The following is a 27,918-nucleotide window of genomic DNA, read 5'->3' as shown; positions in this document are numbered from 1 at the left end:
AGCGAACACAAGACCCTGTACGGCAGCAGAACTGTTGAAATCAGTTATGAAGGAGTGCGCATGCACTGTGTGTGTGTGTGTGTGTGTGTGTGTGTGTGTGTGTGTGTGTGTGTGTGTGTGTGTGTGTGTGTGTGTGTGTGTGTGTGTGTGTGTGTGTGTGTGTGTGTGTGTGTGTGTGTGTGTGTGTGTGTGTGTGTGTGTGGAAGAAAAGCGCATTCCAGAGGTGACAGTTATGATTAGTAGGTGTGAATGACTAGCAGAACGCGCGTCCAACATGACTCGCCACGCAGCTCTGTGAAAGGCATACCTCCGCTGGACTAGGGATGGAGACGAAGAAGCCTGCGCTGTCTATATTTCATGGTTTAAAACCATTAAGGGGCAATAGTGCCTCGGTGAAGGCCGTTTCTCAAGTGAGGTTTTTCCGAACTAACTAAAAGTTCCCCCCACGTGAGACATGCGCCGAGCCCCAGAGCCAAGAGTATGAGCCACGGAGGGGTCGGTATAAAACCCACCAGAAACGCATGGCTTTGTTTCGTAGCAGTGAATTAACGCGTTTATGGTTTCGGCCAACATGTGCACTCTGTTGATCTGTCTGTTGAAGGGTTAGAGAAATGTTTTGAGGTAATTTGGAAGTTTGATCTATGCTTTGGGCTTCAAACATATCTAGTGGCGTGTGTTTTTGCTTATTTTTGCAATGTATGCATTGTTGTGTGATGGTTTAATATCACACCTAGTTATTGGAAATTAGCCATGCATTAGTCTATAATAGTCTATGAGTAATAATAGTGCTTAAAAAGTTAACTACTCCCTACATGGATATTGAATGCATAAAAGTCCAACAGCAGAAAACTGAAAAACTCATCCAATAATTCTTGAAATGCAACTCAAGTGTTTTATTGCACAAAAACGCATTCCACTCGGATTAAACAACAGTAGAATAATTGCAACTCTGTCTAAAAATAGGAGATTCATTCCCCTTCTTCTTTCGACCTATACCGGCTGAGGTTCAGTTGGGGAGGGGGGGGGGGTCGGGGGGGTTCTGCATGTATATGCAGACGTAAGCCAAAGTGAAGAAAGAAGAAATATTTGAGCCCCGGGTTGTGGTGGCTGTTTGCGCTCCGTGTGTACGTGCAGTGTGAAAAGGATGAAAACCGGGCAGGAATACTGTTCTATGTTAAGTGTGCAATTTAGCGTGAATCAAAAGCAGCTTTCCTGGCTCCAATTCTGCTCGCTGCTCTCTGCCAGGAAATGGGCTTTTTTTTTTTGCCAGGTAAAGTCTTTGCAGAATGGAATCGAATGAGGTATTTTTTTTCCCCCATACTGAATGTTGGAGGTCAGGAACGCTGAGAGCTGAATATTGGAGACCCCATGCTGGATTTCGAGTAGGCCTACCGGCTGCTTGTAAAATACTGAGCACTCTGTGAAATAATTTGCCACCCACAGGGTTTAGGTATACAGTCCGTGGAAGAGGCTTATCAATAGCCTAAAGTACTCAGAACAGAACATAATAAAATAAAAGTTTTCATCCTGGAGGAACTCACATACTATTGATCTATTATTGTCTAATACACAGTATGGAGGTGAATGAAATGCATACTACTTTACGAGTACTAAAATATGCAGTTTTCCTTACAATTGTAGGCCGGATTTATGGACCACAGTGCTTCCTAACAGGCCTCTGTGGCCATATCTTTGTGTACTTATACTCAGAGTAAGATCCAATCTATACGTATTAAAGCATAAATCTAGTTAACTCTACACTCTATGTACTGCCGTTAACCCCACATAGTTTCACAGTGCTACGTTCCAGTAAAAGAAAAGACTCCGTTTTCTGATACTTTTATGAACCTTCTTTTTTATTGCTTAAACAGGACCATACATCGCAAGATCGTAAAGTCAATGGATGCGATTTCAGGGGTCTTTTAATTTCTTGCTTGAACATGACCGAGGATGGAGGAACCACATTAATGAAGAGGTACATTAATATCAGGAATATTGGAGTGCACTTTTACAACTCGTGTTAAATTCTTCTGGTTACCGGTGGTTATAATGAGTTACTCTCCAGTAGATGATGATAGGAGACTGTTAAACCTACTGGTATCATTACATCTACACTACCTTCTAATTAATTTACAGTACGGCTAAAAAGCAATGTTCACATTTTGTTTACACTATGATTAGCAGAGTGACGATATTCCATCAATAAATCAACAAAAGGGTAAGTGAATATATAAATATTTTTTCTCTGTTTGTATCCATTTACTTTGATTGTACCTTCATTGGGAAACTCTTTAAACCCCAGTTCAGAATAGATTTGGGGTATCTGCCTGCCAACACAGACAGAATATTTCCAACAACACTTAAATATTTGATGATGACATCCTCATGCATATGGATGGTCTGCGGCCGGCAAAACAGTTCCTGTTTCCCACAAACTGACAAGAAAAACGAGAGATCTCACGATTCTTAAAAAAACCCAGACAACTAATATTTCCCTGCGCTAGCGGTGCCTTAGCCCTTACTCCTATTCACTTGATATTCTGATCCACGGGTCACTCTCCCACCATCACCACTGGCTGGATGTGAGGAGCCGCCTCAGAGCCCACCATTACCAGTGAGTGCGGAGCTGTGCTGCCCAGCAGCGAGGAGCAGAGGAGTGCTGTATTGAATGGTGCTCAGTGGAGAGAGAGGCTGTGGGTTGGGTTTCTCTGAGGTTATGGTCATTCTCCCCTGGGGGAAGTGGTGAGGCCTGGCTGTTTACTCTAGAGCACCTCCCCCCCCCGCCCCCCCCCCCCCCCCCCCAACCCCCCTCTCGGATGGCCCCTGCTCGTTACCCTTGTGATTACCACCATGGGCGCACACCTGTCCCTCCTAAGCCGTCAGAGATGTGACTTTGGAACCGCGATGGTCGTCAATGTTTCCATGGGCGTCACACGCCGGATTGTTCTGGATCTTTAGTGTTCTCTGCGCTAATTGCTCGGTCGGAGGCGTTGATGTGTGCACCGCGTTCTTGCCACTGCAGGTGCGTGTTTTTGTGCGTGTGTGTGTGTGTGTGTGCATGTGTATGTCTGTCTGTCCCCATGCCTGCAAGTTTGTATGCATGTGTTTCTGTGTGTGTTTATATATGTGTGCTTGTGTGTTGAATCTGTGTGTGTGTTTTTATGAATGTGTGACCAGGATTGTGTAGTTCTGTTTCCAGGTCTATGGGGAGGCATGCACGCACAGTGCATGTGTGTGTAGGCAACCATGCATGCGGATGTATATGTTTTTAGCGTGGGTGTCTGTGAGAAGGGTGTGTGTGTGTGTTTGTGGTTGCGTGTGTGTGTATGCATAGTTGTGTGTGTGTGTGTGTGTGTGTGTGTGTGTGTGTGTGTGTGTGTGTGTGTGTGTGTGTGTGTGTGTGGATGTGTAGGTGTGTGCGTGTGGGGGTGTGTGTGTGTGTGTGTGTGTGTGAGTGTATTTGCGGAAGTGTGTCTAGGTGTGTGTGTGTTTAGGTGTGTATGTGTGTGTGTGTGTGTGTGTGTGTGTGTGTGTATGTGCGGAAGTGTGTGTAGGTGTGTGTGTGTGTGTGTGTGTGTGTGTGTGTGTGTGTGTGTGTGTGTGTGTGTGTGTGTGTGTGTAGGTGTGTGTAGGTGTGTGTGTGTGTGTGTGTGGGGGGGGGGCGTGCGCGGCAGGACCAACACTTAATGGGCAGGCGCTAAAACAGCGTCTACATCTTCACCCAAAGAGGAGTTCCACTTTTCCTTCTCTCTGCCTCACTGGGTCCAAGCACTCCCCAGCTCTCAGAGCACAGGCAGGCAGCATGCAGAAGACCCCCGTCTCCTCTCCACCGCCCCGTCCTGCTGGACCTACCGTGGCCCCGACCCAGCTCTGCTCCCCCTGAGGGATCACACCGCCACCCCGCCTCCCGGGACACGCGCTGCTGTGACGGCACTGCCCGCCGGTGGGCCGCGGCCAGCCCGGCTATCTTTATCGCTCACTTCATCGGGACGCCCCGGGGAGAAATAAATAACGCTGTCGGGAGGCAAGGACAGGGGGCTTTCCCCAGCCTGCCCTCACGCTGATGGATTTGGACTGACTTTCTGACCAAGCCATTGTGTGTTTGGGAGATTTTTTTTTTTTGCTTTTTTGCTTCCTCTTGCTTGTTTTGATTGTTTTTTTCTGATTACATTACACAAAGCTCCTTTTCAAAGCGTTGGTGAACACAAGTGCCTGTGGATCAGTGTGCTCTGCAGAGATCCCACGTAAGTCTCCTTTCTCTGACTGACATGCATTGCGGTTTAAATGAACAGAAAGAGAAAATTGTCCTTATGGGGGAGTGTTGATCACTAAAAAGTGCTTTTTGTGTTAAGATAAGTGAGCCCAGTGAAAGTTGGGACGGGGGGTCAGCAAGAGCAGGCAAAACAAAGTGCTCATCTGCATGTGCATGTTCCAGAGATGGCGGGCGATGGGACGTTGACGCCTGGGTTTGTGTTTTCTGCAGATCTTCCAGGATGTGCTCTATGGGCGTAGTACACCAGTGGAGCCTGGCTGTGTTCCTGCTGGTTTCCCCGTTGACCCTGGACGGCAGACCCATGGATGTTCCCAGCAACAGGACGTGAGTTACCTCCTGAATCAGTGTCTGTTTAAAGATCCATGCTCTGCTTCGATATCGCTCCATTCCACAACATATGATCAGGAAGTATGTTGAGTTACTTTTGTAATATCAGCAAAACTTAGTTTATGGAATTGAGAAAAAGATTGTGCCGATTTTTTTTAAAAGTGGGCTAAAAAAATCAAAGTCTGTTGATTGTGTGGGTTCGCGGGTGAAAGCCGCAGCCACAAATCTTGTTAATGCTGCCCTCTACTGTCCTGTGATTACCTGGCCTGTGACCTTGGATTTTTAGCAGCCAGTCTCTCAAAAAAATGCACATATTTTCCCAGACATAATGAATGATCTGGATAAAAATATCCAAAACAGTGGTCCTAAGAGCTCCTTGTTCGAGGAGCACTAATCTTTTTTAAATTACCATGTGATTTTCTGGAGTTTTGACCTTTTTTCCCCCCCGACACTGTGACCGTGGTTCTCCAGGAGGCGATCGGTGAGCCACACCCAGCTCATGCACGACAAGGGCCGGTCCCTGCAGGAGTTCAAGCGCCGCATGTGGCTGCAGGAGCTGCTGGACGAGGTCCACACCGCAGACGCCTCCATCCCCCCCTTCCAGGGCTCCCCAAACAGTGGCCCCGGTGGTGGTAGTGCTGGTGGTGGAGGTGGTGGAGCTGGTGGTGGTGGTGGTGGTGGGGGTGGAGCCGTGCACCAGAAGCCCCCGGGAGGAACCAAGAACCTGCCAGTGAGGTTCAGGACTCTGGACCCAGAGGGGGACGCCAACCTGCCCCAGGAGACCAACAAAGTCCTGGCCTACAAGGACCAGCCGCTCAAGGCAGCCACCAAGAGGAAGAAGAAGGTCCGACTGGGCCGGCGGAAAGAGAGCGAGAAGAAGAGGAAGCGGGCGCGGCGGGCTGTCGCGGCGACGGAGGCTCTGCACACGAGGGTCAACCGGGCCTTATAGCTCCCCCCCATCCCTCTGGTCCTGAAGCCTTAAGACCCCAGCCCTAGCGTCTGCGTCCCCCCGTCCCAGACCTCACGGCCTCTGGTTCTGAAGCTCAATCAGACTGAGACTCAGGAGCACAATGAGAACCATTTCAGAGATCCATGAGTGACTTAGTTCATTATTTCTGTTTCTTTGGTCCTGGGCATTGCTTGTATGATTATAATCAGTCACTCCCGCGAATGTATTTCGTCACTATAACAACTATCATAAAACAAAGTGTGTTTTCGTCTTTTAAGATTCATATTTATTCAAGTGGAGTCGACCCATCAACGCAGACATTCACCCCACAACAAAAGTAGGAAAAAAAGATTTGTTCGTCTGTCGTCTGTGTCATCATCTGTAATACCAAAGATATTTATTGTCTGTGCTGTACATAGTGTAATTATTGATGATTGAGACTCTGGGGAGTTTGGACTTTGCTGGACCTATGATTGGTTGCTATTTTTAACACACTCTCAAGCTGGACTGTTTGCTGACCACATCTGTTGGAATTGTTCTTCCATAATTTATTTAGGTATTTATTGTGTTTTTGTGAATGTATCGTGGTGCTGCTGACTGAATTCCATAATGCACTTTAGGTATATCCTGTACATGACTTCATGTAATTGGTTTTTCATTTTCTCTTCCTTTGTTGTTTATGTTGTGTGCTATTTTTCTTGTTGTTGGTTGTTTTCTATTTCCCAATGCATATTTATGGCGTATTGAATGCTTTATCAAATCTCCAATCATTTACACCTTTATAGTCTATTTTTATACTTATGCCAAAGTCAAAGTATTTTCTGACTCCTAATTTTCTTCACTTGCACTGAGGACATCATATACACATTGACCACATAGCAAACATTAAAACTGTAGCCGCTAGAAACGCTTGCCTCTTGTTGTATCTGTCGTCTGCTGCGTTTGGGTTAATACAAGCGTAACGGGCCGTCGAAAACATTAGATTTCAAACATCGAACCATGGCTGTTGACTTTCAAGGCTTAACTTAAAATTCAAGCATTAAAAGGCTTTTAAGGGCACGATAGCGTTTTGTTAATATCACATGTGGCCTTTTTTAATAGTCGGCTCACTCGGCTGCCCAGCACACAGGTAAGGTAATGGAGGGCAGAGCAAATGCATCAGTGTCAGCTATTTCCTGTGCTAAGAGCTGCGGTGCAGGCCATTAGCGCACACAGAGCCATAAATGCTGGGGAACGGGCTGATAAAGCTGCTACCCAAAGCATGCAGCTCACACCAAAGAAATCAATCCAACAATGGGAAAGGCATTAATATCTCCCGGCCAAAGGGGAATCATGGGAAGCACAATCAATGGAGAGAGGCCGTGTTTACTTTGGTTGGCGTTATCAGTCTTGAGATGAGTTAGAGGAGGTGCTTATCTCAAATACTGAGGTATGCTCCTCTCTCCTCTGGTTTGAATGCATCTCATGAACGTCATTAATAGCTTCTGAGGGAATAGATGTAATCAAGTATAGGAACAGGAGGAAAGTTTGTGTGAAAGTTTGAATTACTTGTCAGAGGATGGTTTTTGAAAAATTTGAAAAGGATTACGTTTTTCTGAGATATTCTGAGAAAAGCTTCCTTGGTTTTTAAAGTTTTTTTAGGTTGTAACAAAACAATTGAAAATACCTAATGATGCATATTTTGGATTCAAACCAAATAATTAATGGTAGCCTTTTTGATAGAACGAGAAATGTTCACTCTCCTCAAACAAATTTCATGAGATGCAGGTTTTTAGTTCACCGGAGCTGGACGTGCGCTCTCTCTTTAAACCCGCTCACCCGGAGTCAATTTGATCCAAGTAGTGTTTGCCTTTCCCTCTCCATTCACCAGTCAGCGGCTGGTTAACAGCCCATGGAAAGGAGCTACTCCTGTCACCTTCTCCCATGATGAATTCACAAGGTTCTTTACTCCAAAAACATTATCGTGGAGATCTGCACTCCAGGATGTCACCGATCCGGGCCAGAAAGTATTGAAGAAAGACCATGGTGAGTACGTCCACATTTAAAGAGGTACGGTCAGTGCGATGTGTTCACTAAGTTTATGTCTAAAGCGGTGACTGTGACAGCAGCGAAAGTAAAGCAGCAAGTTTTGGTGATTGATGTTAAATCCAGCAATAAAATGTGTGGGTGTGACTTGTCAGCGGGTGGACTTTAACAGACTTCAGCTTCCCTAATAAACACCAATAAAAATATAATTATTCCCACGAGTGGGATGCTCTGCACAAAAACACAACTTTTAACAAAAACATAACATGGAAATGTTTGGTTAATCTTTTTCCTTTCTGGGGGTGGTGATGGTGGTGGTGGTGGTGGGGCTGATCGTGGGGGTGATGGTGGTGGTGGTTGTGGTGGTGGTGGTCTTGGTGGTGATGGTCGTGGTGGTGACGGTGGTGGTGGTGCCGGTGGTGGTGTTGATGCTGATGCGGTCTCACCACCCAGGCTGCCACCAACATCTACGGGCTGATCTTCGCCTGCACCTGCGGCCTGATCCTGGGCGTGGGCCTCTGCGCCAACATCCTGGTCTTCTCGCTGTTCGCCAAGCACAACAGCCTGCGCAAGAACCGCCTGGACATCCTCCTCCTGAGCATGACGCTGGCCGACTTCCTCACCCTCCTGCTCATCCCCTTCACCCTGCACTCGGCCGTCAGCCAGTCCTGGCCGCTGGGCAACGTCTTCTGCAAGGTCTACCAGTTCCTGCTGGCCTTCAGCCTGGCCGCCAGCACCTACTCGCTGTGCGCCGTGTCCATGACGCGTGCCATGATCATCACCAACCCCTACCGGCCGCCCGACATGGACCTGGTGGTGCTGATGTTCGTGCTGGTCTGGGCGCTCAGCTTCTTCGTCAGCCTCCCCCTGCGCATGTTCGCCACCAGGGACAGCGTGGGCCCCAGCGCGGCCAACTTCACCTACTGCCTGCCCACCATCCACCAGCACCACTACCAGGTCATCCTCAGCCAGTTCGTCCTCTTCTACCTCGTCCCCATGCTGGTGATCGCCTTCAACTACGTGCGCCTGGCTCTCTTCCTGCACCGCAGCCCCGTGATGTCGCAGGCGAGCGCCAGGAACACCCGCAGGGCCTCGATCATGGTCTTCCTGGCGGCCGGGTCCTTCTCGGTGTGCTGGCTGCCCAGCTACGTGCTGGAGCTCTGCGTGTACCTGGGCCTGTACCGCCAGGGCTCGGCCTGGGAGGTGTTCTACTTTGTGTGCACCGTGCTGCAGTACCTGCACCCCTGCGTGAACCCGGTGCTGTACGTGCTGCTGTCCAAGCGCTACCGCCACAGGAGGGCAGAGTGGCTCTTCGGATGCACCGCCGCCGCCGCCGCAAGGAACCGGGTGCATCCTGAGGTGGTCAGCGTCGCCACGGAGAGCCTCTAGGGGAGTCAGTCTGGGGGATCACTCTCTAGTGGAGTCACTCTCTAGTGGATCACTCTCTAGTGGAGCCACTCTCTAGTGGATCACTCTCTAGTGGAGTGACTCTGCAAGAGTCACTTCCTAGTAGAGTCACTCTCGAGTAGTCACTCTCTAGTGGAGTCACTCTGGGGGAACACTCTCTAGTGTAGTCACTCTTTAGTAGAGTCACTTTCCAGAAGAGTCACTCTCTAGTGCAGTCATTCTGGTATGTCACTCTCTTATAGGGTCACCTTCTTCTGGTCAATCTTTAGTTGAAACACTCTCCAGTAGAGTCCCTCACTAGTAGTCACTGAGTCACTCTGGTAGAGTCACTCTAGAAGGTTCACTCTCTAGTAGTCACACTCTACCTTTTACTTTTGAGTTTGAGCGTGATTAGTTATATGAATCTGATTTTACGTTTTTTTGTTGACAAAATAATATGTAAAAGTAGATCAATTTTTTATTGTTCTGACTTTTTGTAAACTTATTGTACGTGCCATTGCCATGTGATTGAATCATTTGACTAAAATGTATTCCTGGACAGCTTCTTTTGATGTTTTTGACATGAGGGCCAAATACTGAAAAATATTTTATATCTTCATTCTAAGCAGAAGATCTAGGTAGCAGGTCTATCTTGTATGTCTGCTAATGTCCTTTCATAATAGCAATGATTCATTATTGTTGAGAAATTAATACTGCAGCAAAATAAAATTTCTTAGGATGTAGTAGAGGTATTTTTTCAGAAAAGTATTTATACTGTTAATAAAACCGTATCTGTTGACAAGTGTTGTTTATTCCAACTACTCAATCAGTATCAAGTTTGCCTCGTTAAAATGGACACAACTCTGGGTCTCGTGAGATACTTTTAATGTTAAATGACCCGGTATTTCCCCTTTTAAAACACCCAAAAAACATTTAACTGAGCTGCATTATCAGAGTCCCAGTCAATTTCCTTTAAAAAGTTTGCTAAAAAATATAATCAACAGGCAGATTTAAACAAGAATTAAGCATCTGAAAAGTCTCAAATCCTAAGTGATCATTCCAATGCATAATATTTCCTCCCAGAGGGTGGAACAGGGATTCGGACCATCACTGGAGAACCAGTGCAGTAGCAGAGGAGGGGTGTAGGGGAAGCCTTCCTGGCCCAGGTAGCGATGGCTGCTCTGTTGGGAGAGTGAGGGGCAGCGAGGGGGTCTGGAGAAAGGCGTGTTGTAGATCTGGTGACGGTAATCAGACACACCAACCCACTGTCTGCCAAGACAGAGCCTGACCTTCGCGGCTGAGGAGATTGTGTGACTGATAATATGATACGACTGACACATAAAAAAAAATACATATATGTATAAATATCTATGCATATATATATATATTACTTCCAAATGTTAAAATAAATATGAATACATGAATGTGTTTTGTTTTACTAATTCACATTTACTTCTTGGCAGTCACCAGCAACAAACGCTGGTGGTGAATGTTGGTAATGTGGGGATTAAATGGAAAAGAAAAGAGAAGTGAAACATAGTCAGTTGCTTGTGTTTCAAGGAAATGAAAAGGACATTGATTCATAAATCTTCAGTCTGGACTGATAAATCAATAGATGGGTGTCTGGTTTCTGCTGAATGTGGCTGAGGACCAATGTAAGATTGCACAAACGCCATGAGTTCCTGAACTGGAACTCAATGCAATTTTGATGGAGAAGTCTTCTTAGAAGTAAACAAAATCCCAGAACTAAAATTAACTTGAAAACAAGACTGTACGCAGGATGTGGGAAGCTATGCCGAACATCAAGCTCAGAGTGCAAAGCTAGATGCAAATGGGGTTGTGAAATGCACTTTGGCGCTCTCTTTTGGCGGATTTCTATAGTCTAATTCTATCAAATTGAATTAAATGCGGTGTCAATGTACAAAAGAAGAAGCAGGAGGTCAGATCCTATTCCCTTTTCTCCTAAACATACAATAATGTGTAGCTCTACTGCTATCTGCCTGCTATTGAAACCCTCTCAGAGCGGGTGAGCCCTGTTTCATCAGTATGCTCTCTGGGCAGTACGTCGTGAGATAACGGGAAATATGAGCCGTGATATCTGATCTCTGCGGTGTACAGTGTGCTGGTATGCATACAGCTGTGCCTCTCCCCACATCTGTCTCTCATGTCCAACAGTCAGTGTGTGTCCACCTGTCGCCAGACGGCATGCAGATTTGAACAGAACACAAAGAAACGCCTCTGAACTCTCACTCTACTAAGATGTACACACAAACAGACATATATAGACACACACACACACGCACACACAAACACACACACAAACATAGACACACAGATCAAAACACACACGCACACACAGACACACACACACACACACACACACACACACACACACACACACACACACACACACACACACACACACACACACACACACAAACACACACTCACACACACACACACACACACACATAGACACACATAAACACAAACATAGACACACAAACCCACACAAACATAGACACACACACACACACACACACACACACACACACACACACACACACACACACACACACACATACATAGACACACACACACACACACACACACACACACACACACACACACACACACACACACACACACACACACACACACACACACACAACACACACAGAAACACAAACGCACACAAACAAAGACATACACTTAAATAAATATATATATGTATTAATATATATATAGGCCTACATTCATATATATATATACATATATATATATATATATTCAGGAGAACAATCACTTATGTTTCCATCAGGTCAGCTAAGTGAGTGGTTCAGGGACGTGTAAGAAAAAGACAAAAATGACCATGACAGGAGGGCGTGCTTCCAAGACACTCACTGTGGAGCCGCTGCCAAGATGTTACTGAATTACGCTGTCACTCAAAAAGTAACCCTTCGTCCCGCTCACTACGGCGTCTTCCGTTCCACACTTATCACAGTTAATTAAGTCTCCACAATCCGTCTTTACATTAATCCTTCATCGGGACACACACACACACACACGCACGCACGCACGCACGCACGCACACACACACACACACACACACACACACACACACACACACACACACACACACACACACACACACACACACACACACACACACACACACACACACACACCAACACACCCACACACTATTTATTTCTACCATAAAAACTGTCTTGTAAATACAAATTGTGTACATGCGTAATAGCACATACATTAATTTGTTCCGACCACCATCTACTGTTTCCTCCGGAAAGAAGGTGTGGATGTACAGTATGGGACTAGGGGGGCCCGACCCACTGGGTTGGGGCCGCCCTCCCAGCCCCATACTGTACATCCACACCTTCCTCTCTGAGCGGCACGCGATACGTTCCCAGGAGATTGGATTCTTGACACACTCCACTGGTTTGAACCAGGAGCGGGGTATAGTTGCGGACACACGCTGTAAGATGCAAGGGGTTGTTGCCATGAGCTAATCGTACCGTGTGCCATACAGGCAGGTGTTGAAGGAGTGGTGGCTGTTTATTTATAGGAGTCTCGAAGGTTCCACAGCAAAGGGCTGGTCTCGGAGCCGGATAGAGTTACAGCTCTGGTGAAAGCTGAAAATACTACTGCAGGGGCGAGCGTGCACAAACTCCCTTACACACACACACACACACACACGTTCACATACACACACATACGCGCTGGCGCGTAGACCAACACACACACGCACGGGCACGCTGACACACACGCATATGCATGCATAAAAACACAAACACACATACAAACGGGCACACGCAGATACATGCGCACATGCAAACTCATATAAACATACACAGTCAGATATTCATGCACATACGCACAGAGGCACATACTGTACATACAAACATTACTAAGCGCATTAATACACACGCACACACACTTTTGCACATGCTCGCAGGCACACATAATTAAACATATGCATACACACATATGCACAAACAATTACAGAGGCAAAAACTGTAAAAACAAGCATTAATATGCACATAAATACACAACACAGACACACACACTTGTACACATATACCCCTGCAAATCAACCGCAATGTCCACAATGTACACAGATATAAATATTTATTGAATCAACTGGTTGTCCTTTCATGGATCGAATGGCCAGTGTTTGGCATCCTATGAAGATATTTAGGGTGCAGGCGAGTGCAATTCCGCTAACACACCGTCACACCGCATTGACCAAAGCGATTTGCTCGTTAAAGCAAAGTGTTTTGGCAGTCGGAAAGAATCGGAGGAGCAGCAAACAGAAAGGTGATCCACTCTGGGATCACGTAAGCATCAATCATCATGACAAGTCAGGAGACATATTTTCATTAGGAGAAATCACTAGAAAGTGATTGTTGAGTACTCTGCCTGGAACACGAAGGTGTAGGTATGGTGAGAGTACGGTGAATGTTTGTACGTTTCTCGGACTTAGTAGGAAAACAGGATGAGGTTGTGGGTGCTGAGAAAGATACTGAATGGAATACAAATGTAAGGTAAATAGGGATAATACAAATCATTCCGGATAAGGCTCATAAATACCTTTCATTGTGCATGAGAATAGGCTACAAGAAAAGGGTGGAAAAAGAAACATCATCAACGTTAAAAGAGTTTTAGACATTTCATGGCCGCACCTCTACTGTTTCGAGATCTCTCGATTCAGCGTTCGACACGCAGTCAACACGCGGGGGACCGGTCACAATGTTTCCCAAAAAAGGGGAGAACCTGGTGTGACCACGAGGTCCAGAGGGGCTGGAAGGATAACCTGGAGGACCTCTCAGGCATCGAGCGGGAATACCGGGCGGCCCATCCCTCCTGATCTTGGCTATCGCATTCTGTCCCCGGCCTGGTCGCCTTTCAGAGAAAACTAAATAAAAGCAGGCCGCCCCACGCACATCAACTGGAGATAGCCGCCGGCTAAAATTGGTGGCTATCAACCTCCAGGAGCTGGCAGAGACCTTGGCTGGGGTATCCCCTTTCTTCAGAGGAAGTCCTGGGCACTGACGGGGGAGAGGGTGGAAGTCGTCCTCCTCTGCTCTCGCATGTAAAGGAGCTCTTCTGAATAGCATAAATACACACACAAGCAGACACCCCCACACGCTCGCTAATTACAATGGGTCGTGTTTCTGCCACGTACCTAACGGCAGCGAGACCCGCGACTAAATGCTGTATGCACTAATTTGAGGGCTGGGTTGACCCTGAACACTGCCCGGCTTTAGGGGACGTGGTGGTACCTTGACAGGGTGTCTTGGAGATCCTCGAGCAGATCTCAGATCAGACCAGATGGACTGCTGCTCTATAGCGATTCCATCAACAAAGCTGGCTCTAGAACCGTCTCAGAGATGGGTTGACCCCTCTAGTGGGACCTTCTGGTAAATAGAAGAGTCCTGTTTTTTATTCTCAATGCACACACTAATGAGGGGGTTCATTCAGTAATTGCACTAATAACAACAGCAGGATCCACACTTACAGGAATACACACATGCTTTTTAAATACTTGGCCTGAGAGGGGGCGGGGAGGTTGGGGGAGACGGGGGCACGGGGACTGGGAAAGCCTAGGGAGTCACTGCCATGTTCTTGCTGATTACCTCATGTCTATACTGGGTATTGGGGGAATCTCGCCCTGTCTATATTTATACAAAGACGGACTCAAAATGTAGCTCATAAAGCAAACAACGGTGTTGGGCTAAATCTGTTGCAGGCCTGAGGACTGCTGCCGGCCAACCGACAGTGAACTCTACTGCAGCGTCCATAAGAAACAACACAATGATAATGTTCATATTTCATTTTGTGTTTTTTATTTGTTACTCTGTATCTAGATCTACTATTTGCTGGATTAAAGTTGAACCATTCTTTACATTATTGTTTATTTGTATGTAAACATAAAGTGCAACGTATAGGCGACATAATATTCATGAAGCGACTATCAATTAAGATTGAAGCTTTAAGCTCTTAAAGAGGGGATTCGAGGGGTCTTTTTTGGAATCCAAACCATCCACCAACCGGATTGATTCCAATCATTCCTCCCTCTGTTTGTTGGTGTTGGTTTCCCTGGATACGCTCCTGGCGTGACATCTGGCTTGTTGACCCAGACTGACTGTGGCTGCTATGCTAACACGTTAGCAGCGGGTGACACCGTGTCTTGACACTGACATTTGACTCTGATACCCAAATGGGGGCTCCGTGAAGGGCCAGGGGGTATTCTCCCACAGTGTCAAGGGCCTATCACGTCGGGAGAATACAGGGTTCGCTTGTCTCACTCATATACTTGTCAAAGGATCTGCGTTGGTGACGTATAATACACGGCTAGGCCGTCCAGCTATAGTACAGGATAGATTTTGAAAGCCGCAATCTTTGATACATGTATGTACTGTATAGGCCTATGCATGTACTACTTTGTGAAGCCTGTATTATTTGACATATCCTAGAGATTATACAGGTGGTATCCCCTTCCCCAGTGAAATAATGGCACATTTATAAATACAGGCCGACTGTGTAAGTTATTGGGCGACTCACTGGGCTCCACGTGCTATCACGGTCTCCTGGTTCTTTTACAGTTGAGCGTAACAGAAGTGGCTTTATAAAGAAATGACTGCTCTATAAATAGGCAGTATATGTCATGGCGCACACATGGAACCGCTCTATATTACAGACTCCACTGTTTGGGGAGGGGAGGAAGGGCGGCATTCATATCTATATCTATAAGCTGTTGTACAAAACAACAACCACCCCTTGGCCCCTTCAGACAAAACAAACACTAAAGAATAGCTGTTAAACAGTGATGGTACACGGCTAAGCTGTGTGTCTTTAAAGGGTCTCTGTGTTCCCCGTTGTAAAGCCGCCTTTAAGTCGTGCGTTTGGTAAATGTTTGTTTGACTGCTTCCTCCAGACATCATGGATCCTTCTGGATGCTCAAGTGTCAGTCAGGCCAGCCCTTTCCCCTGCCGCGGCCCCGGAGAGGCTCGATCATGTCCAGCTCTTTGCTATAAAGCGTTGAACCTTATTTGATACTTGGTAAACATCAGCGCCCAAGGCCCAGATCAGGGGCTCTCTTGGTGTAATAAGCCTAGAGACCCCGGCCTTTACTTCCCCCCGAGGGGGGGGGGAACATTAAAATTATCGAAGCATAGGATGATCCCATTCTGAAAGTGTGGAAAAACAACTGTGAAAATATTGATAGATGTAAATGTAGTTGTTTCTTAGGAAAGATGTGTTAATAATCTGCCGACACACAACAGGTTAATAAGGGCTTAATGACACTTTTACTCCACCAGTAGTCGAGTGCGTAAGAGAGGGACAGCAGCAGCAACAACTGTCATCTCGTCAGCTCGCTCGGGGAGGGCTTTGGAGTTTAAAACGGTGTGAATATGATAGCCATCTCTGGCTATCGGGATTGCTTATGCAAGTGGAGATCCGGAGGCACAACTACAAAGTGGCCCGTTCTAAAGGACTAACCTTACAGAGGCACAACCAAACAATACGACGCTGCGGGGATAGCCAACGGGCACATTGTGGACAGCCGTCGAGGGGCCTCACGTGAAATGATTTCACCCTTTTGCATGGAGAGAGGGGCCTGTTCGAGTTGTGACGAGTGACAACAACGGTGGATATAGAAGCGTGCGAGGGAAGGGGCCGAGGAGGTGAGTGAAGTGGACGGGTTACCCCCCTCCTGGGTAACAAAAAGATGACCGTGGTGTCTCAGGAGAACCGCTCTGAAGACACTGTGGTGGTGGCCGCCCCGCTGTTCCAAGATGCTGTGGACCTGGAGCGAGGAGACCAAGAGTGCAGCGAGCGGGTCCTCATCAACATCTCGGGTCTGCGGTTCGAAACCCAACTCAAGACCCTTTCGCGCTTCCCCGAAACGCTCCTTGGAGACCCGCGTAAAAGGATGCGCTTTTTCGACCCGCTGAGGAACGAGTACTTCTTCGACCGGAACAGGCCCAGCTTCGACGGGATCCTTTACTATTACCAGTCCGGGGGGAGGCTCCGGAGGCCCGTGAGCGTTCCCGTGGACATCTTCATGGAGGAAATGAAGTTCTACGAGATCGAGGACGGAGCCATAGAGAACTTTAAAGACGACGAGGGTTTGATGCGGGAGGAGGAGCGCCCGCTGCCGGACAACGAGTTCCAGCGCCAGATCTGGCTGCTGTTCGAGTACCCGGAGAGCTCGGGCCCGGCCCGGATCAACGCTATCGTATCGGTGGTGGTCATCCTGATCTCCATCATCATATTCTGTATGGAAACGCTCCCGGAGTTCAGAGAAGTTCAGGCGCCTCCACCGCAGGAGAGCGCCAACGGAACCTCCACGCAGGGCAAGAAGCCCAACCCCTTCACGGACCCCTTCTTCATGGTGGAGACGCTGTGCATCGTGTGGTTCTCATTCGAGTTCCTCATGCGGTTCCTCTCGTGTCCCAGCAAGCCGGTGTTCTTCAAGAACATGATGAACCTGATCGACGTGGTGGCCATCCTGCCCTACTTCATCACCCTGGGCATGGACCTGGCGGAGCACCAGGGCAGCAGCCAGCAGGCCGCCTCGCTGGCCATCCTCAGGGTGATCCGTCTGGTGCGCGTCTTCCGCATCTTCAAGCTGTCCCGCCACTCCAAGGGCCTCCAGATCCTGGGCCAGACCCTGCAGGCCAGCATGCGGGAGCTGGGTCTGTTGATCTTCTTCCTACTCATCGGAGTCATCCTGTTCTCCAGCTCCGTGTACTTTGCCGAGGCTGAGGGCCCCGATACGGAGTTCACCAGCATCCCAGACGCCTTCTGGTGGGCCGTGGTCACCATGACAACGGTCGGTTATGGAGACATGTGCCCGTCGACTATCGGCGGCAAATTCGTGGGGTCCCTGTGCGCCATAGCCGGGGTGCTGACAATCGCCCTGCCGGTCCCCGTCATAGTGTCCAATTTTAATTATTTCTACCACCGGGAGAACGGGGAAGAGGAGGAAGGGCAGTACATACACGTGACGTGTGGGCAGCAGCCGTCGTTCGGGGAATTAAACTCAATCGAGAGCAAACAATCCATTTCCAAATCAGAGTACACCATGGGGGATGACGACTTGGAAACTCTGACGCGCTCCAATGCCGGTGCGTGTCGTGAGTCGTACAGTGGCCAGTTGACGGACGTCTAGAGACGCCACGGGCCTCTACGCTCTGTGAGAGGAAGGTGTGACGGCCGGCGGGACGTGGTTTTGACTCTTGTCAATATGAACTATGGATAGCCAACTCCATTCAACTTCTCTGTATAAGCGGACCAAGGAATTGGTCACCATGGAATAAGTGAGTTTTGAGCGCCACTATGTGGTTTGGTGAGAGCTCTGCAGGAGAAGGACATTTCCTGGCTCGGGCGTTGCAGTGTGTGGAAGGTGAACAATGTGGATTTTGTTTGACTCAGGTTTTTTGAATGTTTTTTTTGTTCTTAATAGAAAAGTACTGTTTTGATCGTGAGATTCGTTGCTCAGCATGCAGATAGAGGAAGCATGTGTATCCTTCAGAGTAGCATTGCCATACAAATAGGACATGTAGGCTACTGCTCCAAAGGGGTGAGGTATATATATACGTGGTGATGTTGTTGTATCAGAAAGTAAAAATTTGCAAATACTTAAGCTCCTGGCCTACAACAGACGAGTCATGGGTCTTTCTTTACGCGTACAATTGGCCTCTTCTTGGTGTATGCTGTCGTTTACATGTGATTTTGACTTCGTTGAAAAAACATCTCATAGAAACTGCGAGTTTGGTCCGAATATCTGTATGAAATGTATCAAATATTGTGAATAACAAGATTTATTTTTCTATGCAAACTTGTGGTCTTTTATTCTTTTTCTTTCATTCTTCATTTTTTTTTTATAAATAAATGTTAAATAAGAATAAGAAAAAAAAATAAGGAGACGGGCAGTATTCATTGTGAAGCAATTCTGACCAACGAAATATACACATAAAGTAGTAATAGTAATGTACATTACAGACCCACCAAAACTATTTGTATGAGGCTTTGTCTGGGATCATCACACACGGGTAGTTTCACTTCTGGAATGACCTTATCAGAAGAGCTAATACAGCTTTAATGCAGTCAACCCTACGGACCACCACAACAGACTGGATAGAGACACAGCCTATATATATGATGTTAACAATGATAATCTCAGATGATAGGCCACACTAAACACCTTTACAGCTTCCGTTTTCCCATCATAAACGGCCTATTTTAGGAATCATCTCCAACCAATGTCCCGGGAGGAGCAGAACTGCAGTGCTGAAACGTACACGCTATAGCCCTATCTAAATTTAGGTGATGGGCCCACATCTAGCGATAGACCTAGTGTCACGTGATGTGGGATATATTCCTCATTTAAAACACAATCTGATGACCTGGGACGATTCAGGGTGTACACTCTTGGTTTGCGGAGGGGGAGGACCATTCTTTGGCCCCGTTGTACGCCTGAGTTTGTTTTAGGACATAAAACGTCCTGGTCTGCTCCTCATATAAAGCAACACCAAGTGGGTCTCAGCCCGGTTCACCACATCATCATATTTTATCTTAACCAGACAAAACGTCATTTGCATTTTTCTGAGTTCTTAGGCGTAGAGTGTATTCTAAGTTATCACAATGAATAATAACATAGCCTAGGCTAGAAGGAGTTACAAATGCACAACGTTGCAAAAGTAAGAGTAACGTGCAGGCTAAAACACTCGGGTGCTTGAATCTGCCCGCCCTGACAGTGAGGGAAATAGCAGCTTCCTCACAATACGCAATGTTGTGGTCGGATGCATGTGCAACCTCGGCGCTTTTTCTCTACACATCCAGGACTTGGTTTGGGGATGAAACGGGAATACCACGCACGCTGCTGTCCGTGGTGCTGAAGCCCTCATCGGGTTTACCCTGTGTGCAGGCGGTCACCACCATCCACTTTTAGGGTCTAGAGGCACAATGTACATCTTGGGTAGTCAGCTTGTCAGTCAGGACGTTTGTAATCTGAATGAAGACCCAATGTAGCGATTCTATCACAGAGCTGCAGCTCTATCCCAGCGGCTATCCCAAGCCCCCCCCCCCCCCCCGGTGAGAAATTGCGCCAGTGTTGGCACAATAATCCTTATGTTTTGTGGTTTTAAGAGAACTTCTGGCAGCTGTGCTTTAGTACAACCGGTCTGCATTGCGTCGAACCCCCTCCTTCCCATCAGCCACCCTCCCTCCCTCCCTCTCCCTCCCTCCCTCCTCTCCCCCTCACATCGTCTTCTACTTCACCTCCAACTTGCGTGAGAAATGCATAACAAAACACGATTACCCCCCACCCCTTGTTCCAAGCCCCCCTGCTGCTGTCTCCAGCTGCAATTCATTATGTCATCCTTTCGGTAACGTGTGTGTGTGTGTGTGTGTGTGTGTGTGTGTGTGTGTGTGTGTGTGTGTGTGTGTGTGTGTGTGTGTGTGTGTGTGTGTGTGTGTGTGTGTGTGTGTGTGTGTGTGTGTGTGTGTGTGTGTGTGTCCTTATTGGTTTCTTTTTAACCAAGTGAGAGAGGGATAAACGCCCGTCATCCCGTCTTCTCCTCGTAAGAGCGCATTTCTGCTGATGCAGTCATGTCTGGAAATGTCAACGGGCTGCTCCTTTATTGCCCCTTAATCCATCTCCCTTCTGAATTGCAGCGCAGGATATCTCTCCTCCTGCGGTATAAGCACCGCACACCAAAGTGCTGCCGTCCGTGCACCAGCAGTACACGCTTCATCTTCGCCATCCGCTTGTGTTTTTCGATCTCAGCTTCAGCTCGTGCTATTCTATCCCAACCAGAGCAGCGGCGACCCGGGTAAACCACCGCCACGGCGCAGAGTAGGAGCGGAGTGTTTGTCTTATAGTGTGTGTGTGTGTGTGTGTGTGTGTGTGTGTGTGTGTGTGTGTGTGTGTGTGTGTGTGTGTGTGTGTGTGTGTGTGTGTGTGTGTGTGTGTGTGTGTGTGTGTGTGTGTGTGTGTCTGTCTGTGTGTCTGTGTGTCTGTGTGTCTGTGTGTGCGTGTGTATGTGTGCTTCGGGGGTGATCTGATAAGAGGCGGACGCTGTGGTCTCGGTCGGGGATGTCGGCATGCCTTGGACATCGCTGATCTAGTTGCATGGGTGCAGTGGAAAAGTAGCATCGCAACATGACATCCACGGCGGGCGTCCTGTCGTGAGACGACTCAACTCCGGGATAAGACGCATTACTCAGCATCGGGATCCCTCCGAGGTAAGCGACCCGGCGGCCAACTTACTATTACTAGTACTGCGCCTATGCGATTTATGGGAGCTGCTTCTGTTGATTTATGTTGCCCTGCAGTGTAGTATTTTAATACTTTTGTCATGCATCGGGGACTGGGTTTAACGCGTTTAGCGGTGTCAGTGTGTGTTACAGCAAGCCCCGTCAGACTTCTGCATGCGTCAAAACACCTTTAATATATGGGAATATATTCGAGGCGAGTCCTTTACGGTGTATGTAGGCACTGCGTGTAAGGGGTGCAGTTATTCTCTTCAGCTGTGCGGGATAAAGGGATGAATTCGTGATGCTGCGCTGGACTATATGGGGGAAGTGGCATATATAAATAAATAAATCGCAGAAATCGCTGACCTAGCAAATATCTGGGCTGTTCGATCTTTTCTTTTCTTCCCTCTGACTCTGTGGGTGACAGAGGCAGCAGCAGCAGCAGCAGCAGCAGTAGCGGATGATGATGCAGCGGCGGGCGGCAATGGTCGAGTCAGCGAGAACCGCAGTGGAGCCGCACTGAGGCAAGCAAGCTATACCCCCTACCTGGGGACTTATCGTTTAGGGGACGAGAGCCGCTTGGTGGAGATTCGGAGATCCAAAAAGTGAATGCCTCCACCAGTTTGAGTAACCGGAATTTCCCCTCAACTCCTCCTGTCAAAATGACCGTCGTCGCAGGAGATAACATGGACGAGACGTCGGCGGTGCCGGGGCACCCGCAGGACACCTATCCCCCGGACCACGACGACCACGAATGCTGCGAGAGGGTGGTGATTAACATAGCCGGGCTCCGGTTTGAGACGCAGCTCAAAACTCTGTCACAGTTTCCAGAGACTTTGCTGGGGAACCCCAAAAAGAGGATGCGCTTTTTCGATCCCCTTAGAAACGAATACTTTTTTGACCGAAACCGTCCAAGTTTTGACGCAATTCTCTACTACTACCAGTCCGGGGGGAGGCTACGGAGGCCGGTGAACGTCCCCCTGGATATGTTTTCGGAAGAGATAAAGTTTTACGAGCTCGGAGTGGATGCGATGGAAAAATTCCGTGAGGACGAGGGCTTCATCAGAGAGGAGGAGCGCCCTTTACCCGAGAAGGAATTCCAACGTCAAGTTTGGCTCCTCTTTGAGCACCCTGAGAGTTCGGGCCCGGCCAGAGGCATCGCCATAGTATCCGTGATGGTCATCCTAATATCAATCGTCATATTCTGTTTAGAGACTTTACCCGAGCTAAAAGATGACCCCAGGGGCCGCATAGAGACCCGAGGCAACATCACATTTTTTTACAAGCCAAATATCCTCACGGACCCCTTCTTCATCATCGAGACCCTCTGCATCATCTGGTTCTCCTTTGAGCTGATCGTGCGCTTCCTGGCGTGCCCCAGCAAGCCGGCCTTCTTCAAGAACATGATGAACACTATCGACATCGTGGCCATCATCCCGTACTTCATCACGCTGGGCACGGAGCTGGCCGAGGACCCCGATAGCCCGGAGGCCACGGGGGAGCAGGCCACTTCTCTGGCCATCCTCAGGGTGATCCGCCTGGTCAGAGTGTTCCGCATCTTCAAGCTGTCCCGCCACTCCAAGGGCCTGCAGATCCTGGGCCAGACGCTGAAGGCCAGCATGCGGGAGCTGGGGCTGCTGATCTTCTTCCTGTTCATCGGGGTCATCCTGTTCTCCAGCGCCGTGTACTTCGCCGAGGCCGAGGAGGAGAAGTCCTACTTTGACAGCATCCCGGACGCCTTCTGGTGGGCCGTGGTGTCCATGACGACGGTGGGCTACGGGGACATGGTCCCGGTCACCATCGGCGGCAAGATCGTGGGCTCGCTGTGCGCCATCGCCGGCGTGCTGACCATCGCCCTGCCGGTGCCCGTCATCGTGTCCAACTTCAACTACTTCTACCACCGGGAGACGGAGGGCGAGGAGCAGGCCCAGCTGCTGAACGTCAGCAACCCCAACATCCCGTCCGAGACCAACTCCAGCCGCCGCAGCTCCTCCGCCGTCAGCAAGTCCGAGTACATGGAGATCGACGGGGATATAAACAACAGCATCGACAACTTCAGAGAGGCAAACCTCAGAACTGGCAATTGCACGATAGCCAATCAGAACTGCGTGAACAAAAGCAAGCTCCTCACCGACGTGTAAGGGAAAGGAGGAGGTCAAAGGGCACGGGGGAAGCCCTGACGCGGCGCGCACACACTCGCACACGAAGGAGAGGAGTGGGGGAAACACCATTTAGGATTGTATTCATTGACCTCCCGAACACCGTCCTGCGGCACTAGGCCTTCAGGCTCTGCTGTATCGAGAGGAACTAGGAAAAACACCCCTGGCAGGGAGATAGAGTAACTCATTCTTATGATCCTAGGAACACAGACACACACACACGCATATACATCCGCACACACGTACACACACACACACACACACACACACACACACACACACACACACACACACACACACACACACACACACACACACACACACACACACAGACACAGACACACACGCAAACACACACAATATATTGAAAAATGAAAAAAAGTATCCATTATTATTATTATTATGCACACGCAACATCCCAGAAGATGCAAGGAGCATTGACGATGACTGACCCATCGGATCGCAGCGTGACCATGAAAAAAAGTGTTATGCATGGAGATAACATTTCAGCAAGTTGCACAAAGCATCGGGAAAAGTATGCAGAGACATGCAAGAGTCTGTAGACCAGTGATTGCCTCATAGAAGTTGGGCGAACCTCCCTCCCCCCTTTTGCCCCGACCCCCCCCCCCCTTGCCCCCCAGACCCACCCACCCCCCCCCCCCATCTCCCTAGACCACTCCCTCCCCCCATTCCGTCTCTGGAAAGGATCTATAATTCAGAAAAGCACCTTATAGGAAAAAAAGACTGACTTCACCCCCTTACTGGATGTAAAGACACAGGGAATGGCTTCACGGACTTCTGCAATGCTGCTATTTTTCCAGCAGATGTTGTAACTATGATATCACCAAGTGATTCAATGCCATGCCCTCAAGATGCAACACAGCACAATTATTAAAGGAGCTTCACACGAGCATGTTTAGAGACTACCCCATTTTGATATCGGCATGCACGTGACATATCTCACACAGTGGTAACTATGTTATTTTATGGAGAGACACCCCTCATCCCGTTCTCATTCGGTTTTCACAACAGGAAGTGCACTGGGTAACGTTTTAATTTGAAATGCTAATCATTTAGGAGTTCATAGGAATTGAATGTGGAATCTTAAGGGAGTACAAGTACGTAAATGAGATCATAGCATGAAAAAAAGTTACCTGCATTATGATCTATTGACTAAGAAACTTTTGTATCCTGGTATATTTAATGCATGACATCCGTATTAAGCTTGTTGCAATCCAGGCACAGCCCTGTTGTCAAGGAAACCGTGGAACTTAACTCCCGGATGTTTCTGAAATGTGACATAATATATCCAAGCCCAACTTGGGGATGCAGAGTTTCTAATTTAAAAAGTAGTCAAAGAAGCTGAAGAAATATTAACAGAAATTGCATATAATCATATTAAGCACCGATTACAGTATTACTTCAATAATGCAGTGCATGGACCTTCTTTGAACAAGAAAAAGTTAAAATAGTATGAGTCATGCTTCCATTTCACCGAGAAATTCTAACATGCTGGTTGTGAAAAAAACCATGGATGAATTTTAAACCAAAATCCTCTTCATATTAAGATAATGATTTGCTTCAGCATTAGTTGCTAGTGCCTTTAGCCTTCTCACCAACAGGACTAGTGAAAGTGCCTCTCTGTACAATTAAAAAGTGCTGAGGTGGAGCCGATTTAGGTTAGTTGCTTTCTTCCTACTGTTATGCCGTTGACGGTGTGGTTTCAATGGCGACGGGCATTGTGATGGAGGTTAAAACAGCCGGAGATAGTGTAGATAATCCATAGCTGCAATGCATAGCCATCTCTATACGCTGTCACACACTTAACCTAAAGCCCTTACGCGCCCATCTATATCAAAAGGGAAGACCCTTCATGTTGAGTTTTTACCTGTTTCTGTTTTTGTCATCTTCAATTGCTGTTATTTTGTGTGCCATGCAGCCATTTGATTTCTTTTAATATCTACCTCAGTAAGGTCACGTCAAACTAACTGCAGAACTTCATTCGTCCTCATGCTTTTTTCATACTGAGCCCTGGTTTTTAAACTGCGGTAATACAGAGCTGACCCTGAGTGTAGTTTCCCCCAAATGTAGCCTTTGCATATAAGCACTTAGAACCACAACCCAACTCTTGGAACACTTTCCTCTAAGCAACGCACAATCGCAAAGAAAAAAACAACAAGACATGCATTCATGGAGCATAGCTAACACAGAGTCTCTGCTGGGTCATGATGAAAAAAAACGAAAATGACTGTGTTGTTTCGAGACGGCGTATTGTCTTGAAGAAGATAGAAAAGATAGGAAAACAAAGTAGTGCTATAGTTTTGAAACGGATAGTGATTTGTGGGCATTAAGATGCAGAGTGGGTGCCACCCCCTATTTTGCACAGGTGGAGTTTGGTTTGGTCGGGTGCAGCATCTAACTTTCTAGTTAAGCGTTCTCGACACACTTTGATTAGACTGTATTGGTAGATTATAGGAGAAAATAGGCAACACTGGAAAAAATGTGTGCAGAACGATAAGAACATTACTTGAATAATCCACATCTCTTTCTCTCTCTCTTTATCTCTCTCTCTATCTCTGCGGTCCGTTCGTTGTCCAGCAGATAGTATTGTTGTCTTGTATGCTCTTTATTTCTTTTTAATTAAAGAAAATGGCCTTATTTAGCCTTAGGCTTGGCTTCAAGAAAAGCTTTGGAAGATAATTCCCTCCATGAGCAGGTCTTCCTGAATGTGCTAGTTGTTTCTGGCTCAAAAGTCGAGGTGCTAGATGACATCCACCATCGCTGTTCCATTGCCTTCACACATTCCCTGCTGCTGGTGAAACATTGGTTTAATCACTCGAAGCGATTTTTGTTGGATGACCTTCTTTTTCTTTGGACTCTTTTTGTTGCCCCGGCTTCTCCTTGTTTGGCTGAGGCCAGCCGGTTGCTGTGGTGATGTATGTCCCTGTCTCGTACAGATTTCCGGACTGTATTGTGAAGACGGGCTACGCTGCAACCCCCCCCCCCCCCCCCCCCCCCAAATCACCCACCCCCTGCCCCCCCCCAACCTAAAGGACAAGGTTAGCGTGATTCTATGTTTTTTCTTACTGCCCAAATCCCCATAAAATTGGACAATGCTTTTTATTTAAGGATTTTACTCGTGTTATATTTTGATGATGTTTGTCCGTGTCTAATGAATGGCAGATAGGAATGTACCTTTGGTGCCATGGACTGTTGTGTTGTTGCTCTCGCTGTTGTTGTTGTCCAAGAGAACATTGATTAACAAGCTGGAGATGGCCACGCTCGGTTTGAAGGCACAGCACATGTTCAGTGGGTACGTTGACTCTTTCTGTCTTGCTGTTGCTTAACACAGCAGTCTTTCAGAGAGCGGGACAAAATGTTAGGGGTTCGATGGATCCTCATTTTAACAGCGAGATGGCTGCGGCACTGACTTTGTTTTAAATAAGCTTTTGGACAACAAGGGAATTCTATGCCACCAAAGTGTATCCGTTGTTTGGTAGACATCCAGCACTTGGGGGGTGGGGGGGGTAGAAGAGGGAATGTCATTGTCGCTTTTGTTTACTTTCATTGGGGATATGGGCTAGAAGGAAGAAAATAAAATTGCCCCAGCCTTGACCTTTAAGCTTTCATTGTTCATGTATTGAAATTATGCTATGCTATATGTCATGCTAACTTGATTTTCCTAGCCTGAAACTTACTCAAGACGCTTTCCGGGAAGCCGGAGCGTTAGCCAGTCCTACCTAGTCAGACATATCTGTTTGTTTTTCAAAGGAAAATAAAACGCAAAAACCGATAATGCAAACAAAGGACTTTCTAAAGCAGGTTATTGATACAGTGTAGTTGACAAGCCTTAGTGATTCATTAATGAGTGTGCCACACACACACACACATGTGTCAGGGAACTTCTTTGATAAGGCCTCTTATGGAGATATATCTGGAGACTTAATACAAGCCTGAACATTCCCCATGGAGAAAAAAACCCAGGAGGCAAATGTTTAGTAAACTAGTGTGTCAAATATGTGTGCACCCTTTTGAATAGGTCTGAGACAGCTATGAATATATACGTCATATCCCTCACACTATCAGTGTTGTTGCTATAATTTTTTGCCATGAGGGCATTCAATACGCGGTGCTATGCATTCAATTACCCGACACCACACGCATTCTTACAGCAATACACGGCCTGGCCCCCGTTTGTTGGGTTGCATTTTGTAAAACAAAGAAGCAAAATCCATTCGAAGCGATATCGAAACCGCAATCACTCGACGGAACGAACTAGACTAGACGACGGGGTCATGCCAGCCTCCTAGTTCCTTCTGGCCTGCAGGTTCTGAGGGTCTTTAGGGGGACTCAGACGTTGGGCTCGATCTCACCTTTTTTCGTGAGAAGGAATAACCCATGAACAAGCCAAATATAGACTCGGTAATAACGGCAGCCTCCCCCCCTTCGCCCCGCCCTCCCCCATTAACTTCCCAGGTCTAACGTTAGTTGTTTACAGTAAGGAACCAAGG

The 27,918-nt window shown here is 47.5% G+C and overlaps 4 protein-coding genes across 5 annotated transcripts; all 4 read left to right on the top strand.

The window, feature by feature from the left end:
* Positions 1-3,745: 3,745 nt before the first annotated feature.
* pthlhb (parathyroid hormone-like hormone b) lies at positions 3,746-6,687 on the top strand. Its single transcript, XM_060060466.1, has 3 exons — positions 3,746-4,244; positions 4,484-4,597; positions 5,072-6,687. The coding sequence occupies exons 2-3, from the start codon at positions 4,494-4,496 to the stop codon at positions 5,547-5,549; spliced, it is 582 nt and encodes a 193-aa protein (XP_059916449.1). The 5' UTR covers positions 3,746-4,244; positions 4,484-4,493; the 3' UTR covers positions 5,550-6,687.
* An 884-nt stretch (positions 6,688-7,571) lies between these two features.
* Positions 7,572-8,963, top strand: LOC132464934 (galanin receptor 2a). Its single transcript, XM_060061568.1, has 2 exons — positions 7,572-7,598; positions 8,028-8,963. The coding sequence occupies exons 1-2, from the start codon at positions 7,572-7,574 to the stop codon at positions 8,961-8,963; spliced, it is 963 nt and encodes a 320-aa protein (XP_059917551.1).
* Positions 8,964-16,300: 7,337 nt separating this feature from the next.
* On the top strand, positions 16,301-18,828 carry LOC132464202 (shaker-related potassium channel tsha2-like). The gene has a single exon (XM_060060465.1). It carries the CDS (start codon positions 16,714-16,716, stop codon positions 18,157-18,159), a length of 1,446 nt encoding a protein of 481 aa, XP_059916448.1. The 5' UTR covers positions 16,301-16,713; the 3' UTR covers positions 18,160-18,828.
* A 2,036-nt stretch (positions 18,829-20,864) lies between these two features.
* Positions 20,865-23,752, top strand: LOC132464201 (potassium voltage-gated channel subfamily A member 1-like). Of its 2 annotated transcripts, none has more exons than XM_060060462.1 (2): positions 20,865-21,236; positions 21,682-23,752. In XM_060060462.1, the coding sequence occupies exon 2, from the start codon at positions 21,911-21,913 to the stop codon at positions 23,387-23,389; it is 1,479 nt and encodes a 492-aa protein (XP_059916445.1). In that variant the 5' UTR covers positions 20,865-21,236; positions 21,682-21,910; the 3' UTR covers positions 23,390-23,752. The 2 variants fall into 2 exon arrangements, with proteins under 2 accessions (XP_059916445.1, XP_059916446.1); XM_060060463.1 differs by having other exon boundaries at positions 21,676-23,752.
* Positions 23,753-27,918: the final 4,166 nt, after the last annotated feature.

The sequence above is a fragment of the Gadus macrocephalus genome, chromosome 9 (genome assembly GCF_031168955.1).
Source record: "Gadus macrocephalus chromosome 9, ASM3116895v1".
NCBI classification, from domain to species: domain Eukaryota; kingdom Metazoa; phylum Chordata; class Actinopteri; order Gadiformes; family Gadidae; genus Gadus; species Gadus macrocephalus.
This window is presented reverse-complemented; position numbering and strand designations above follow the sequence as displayed.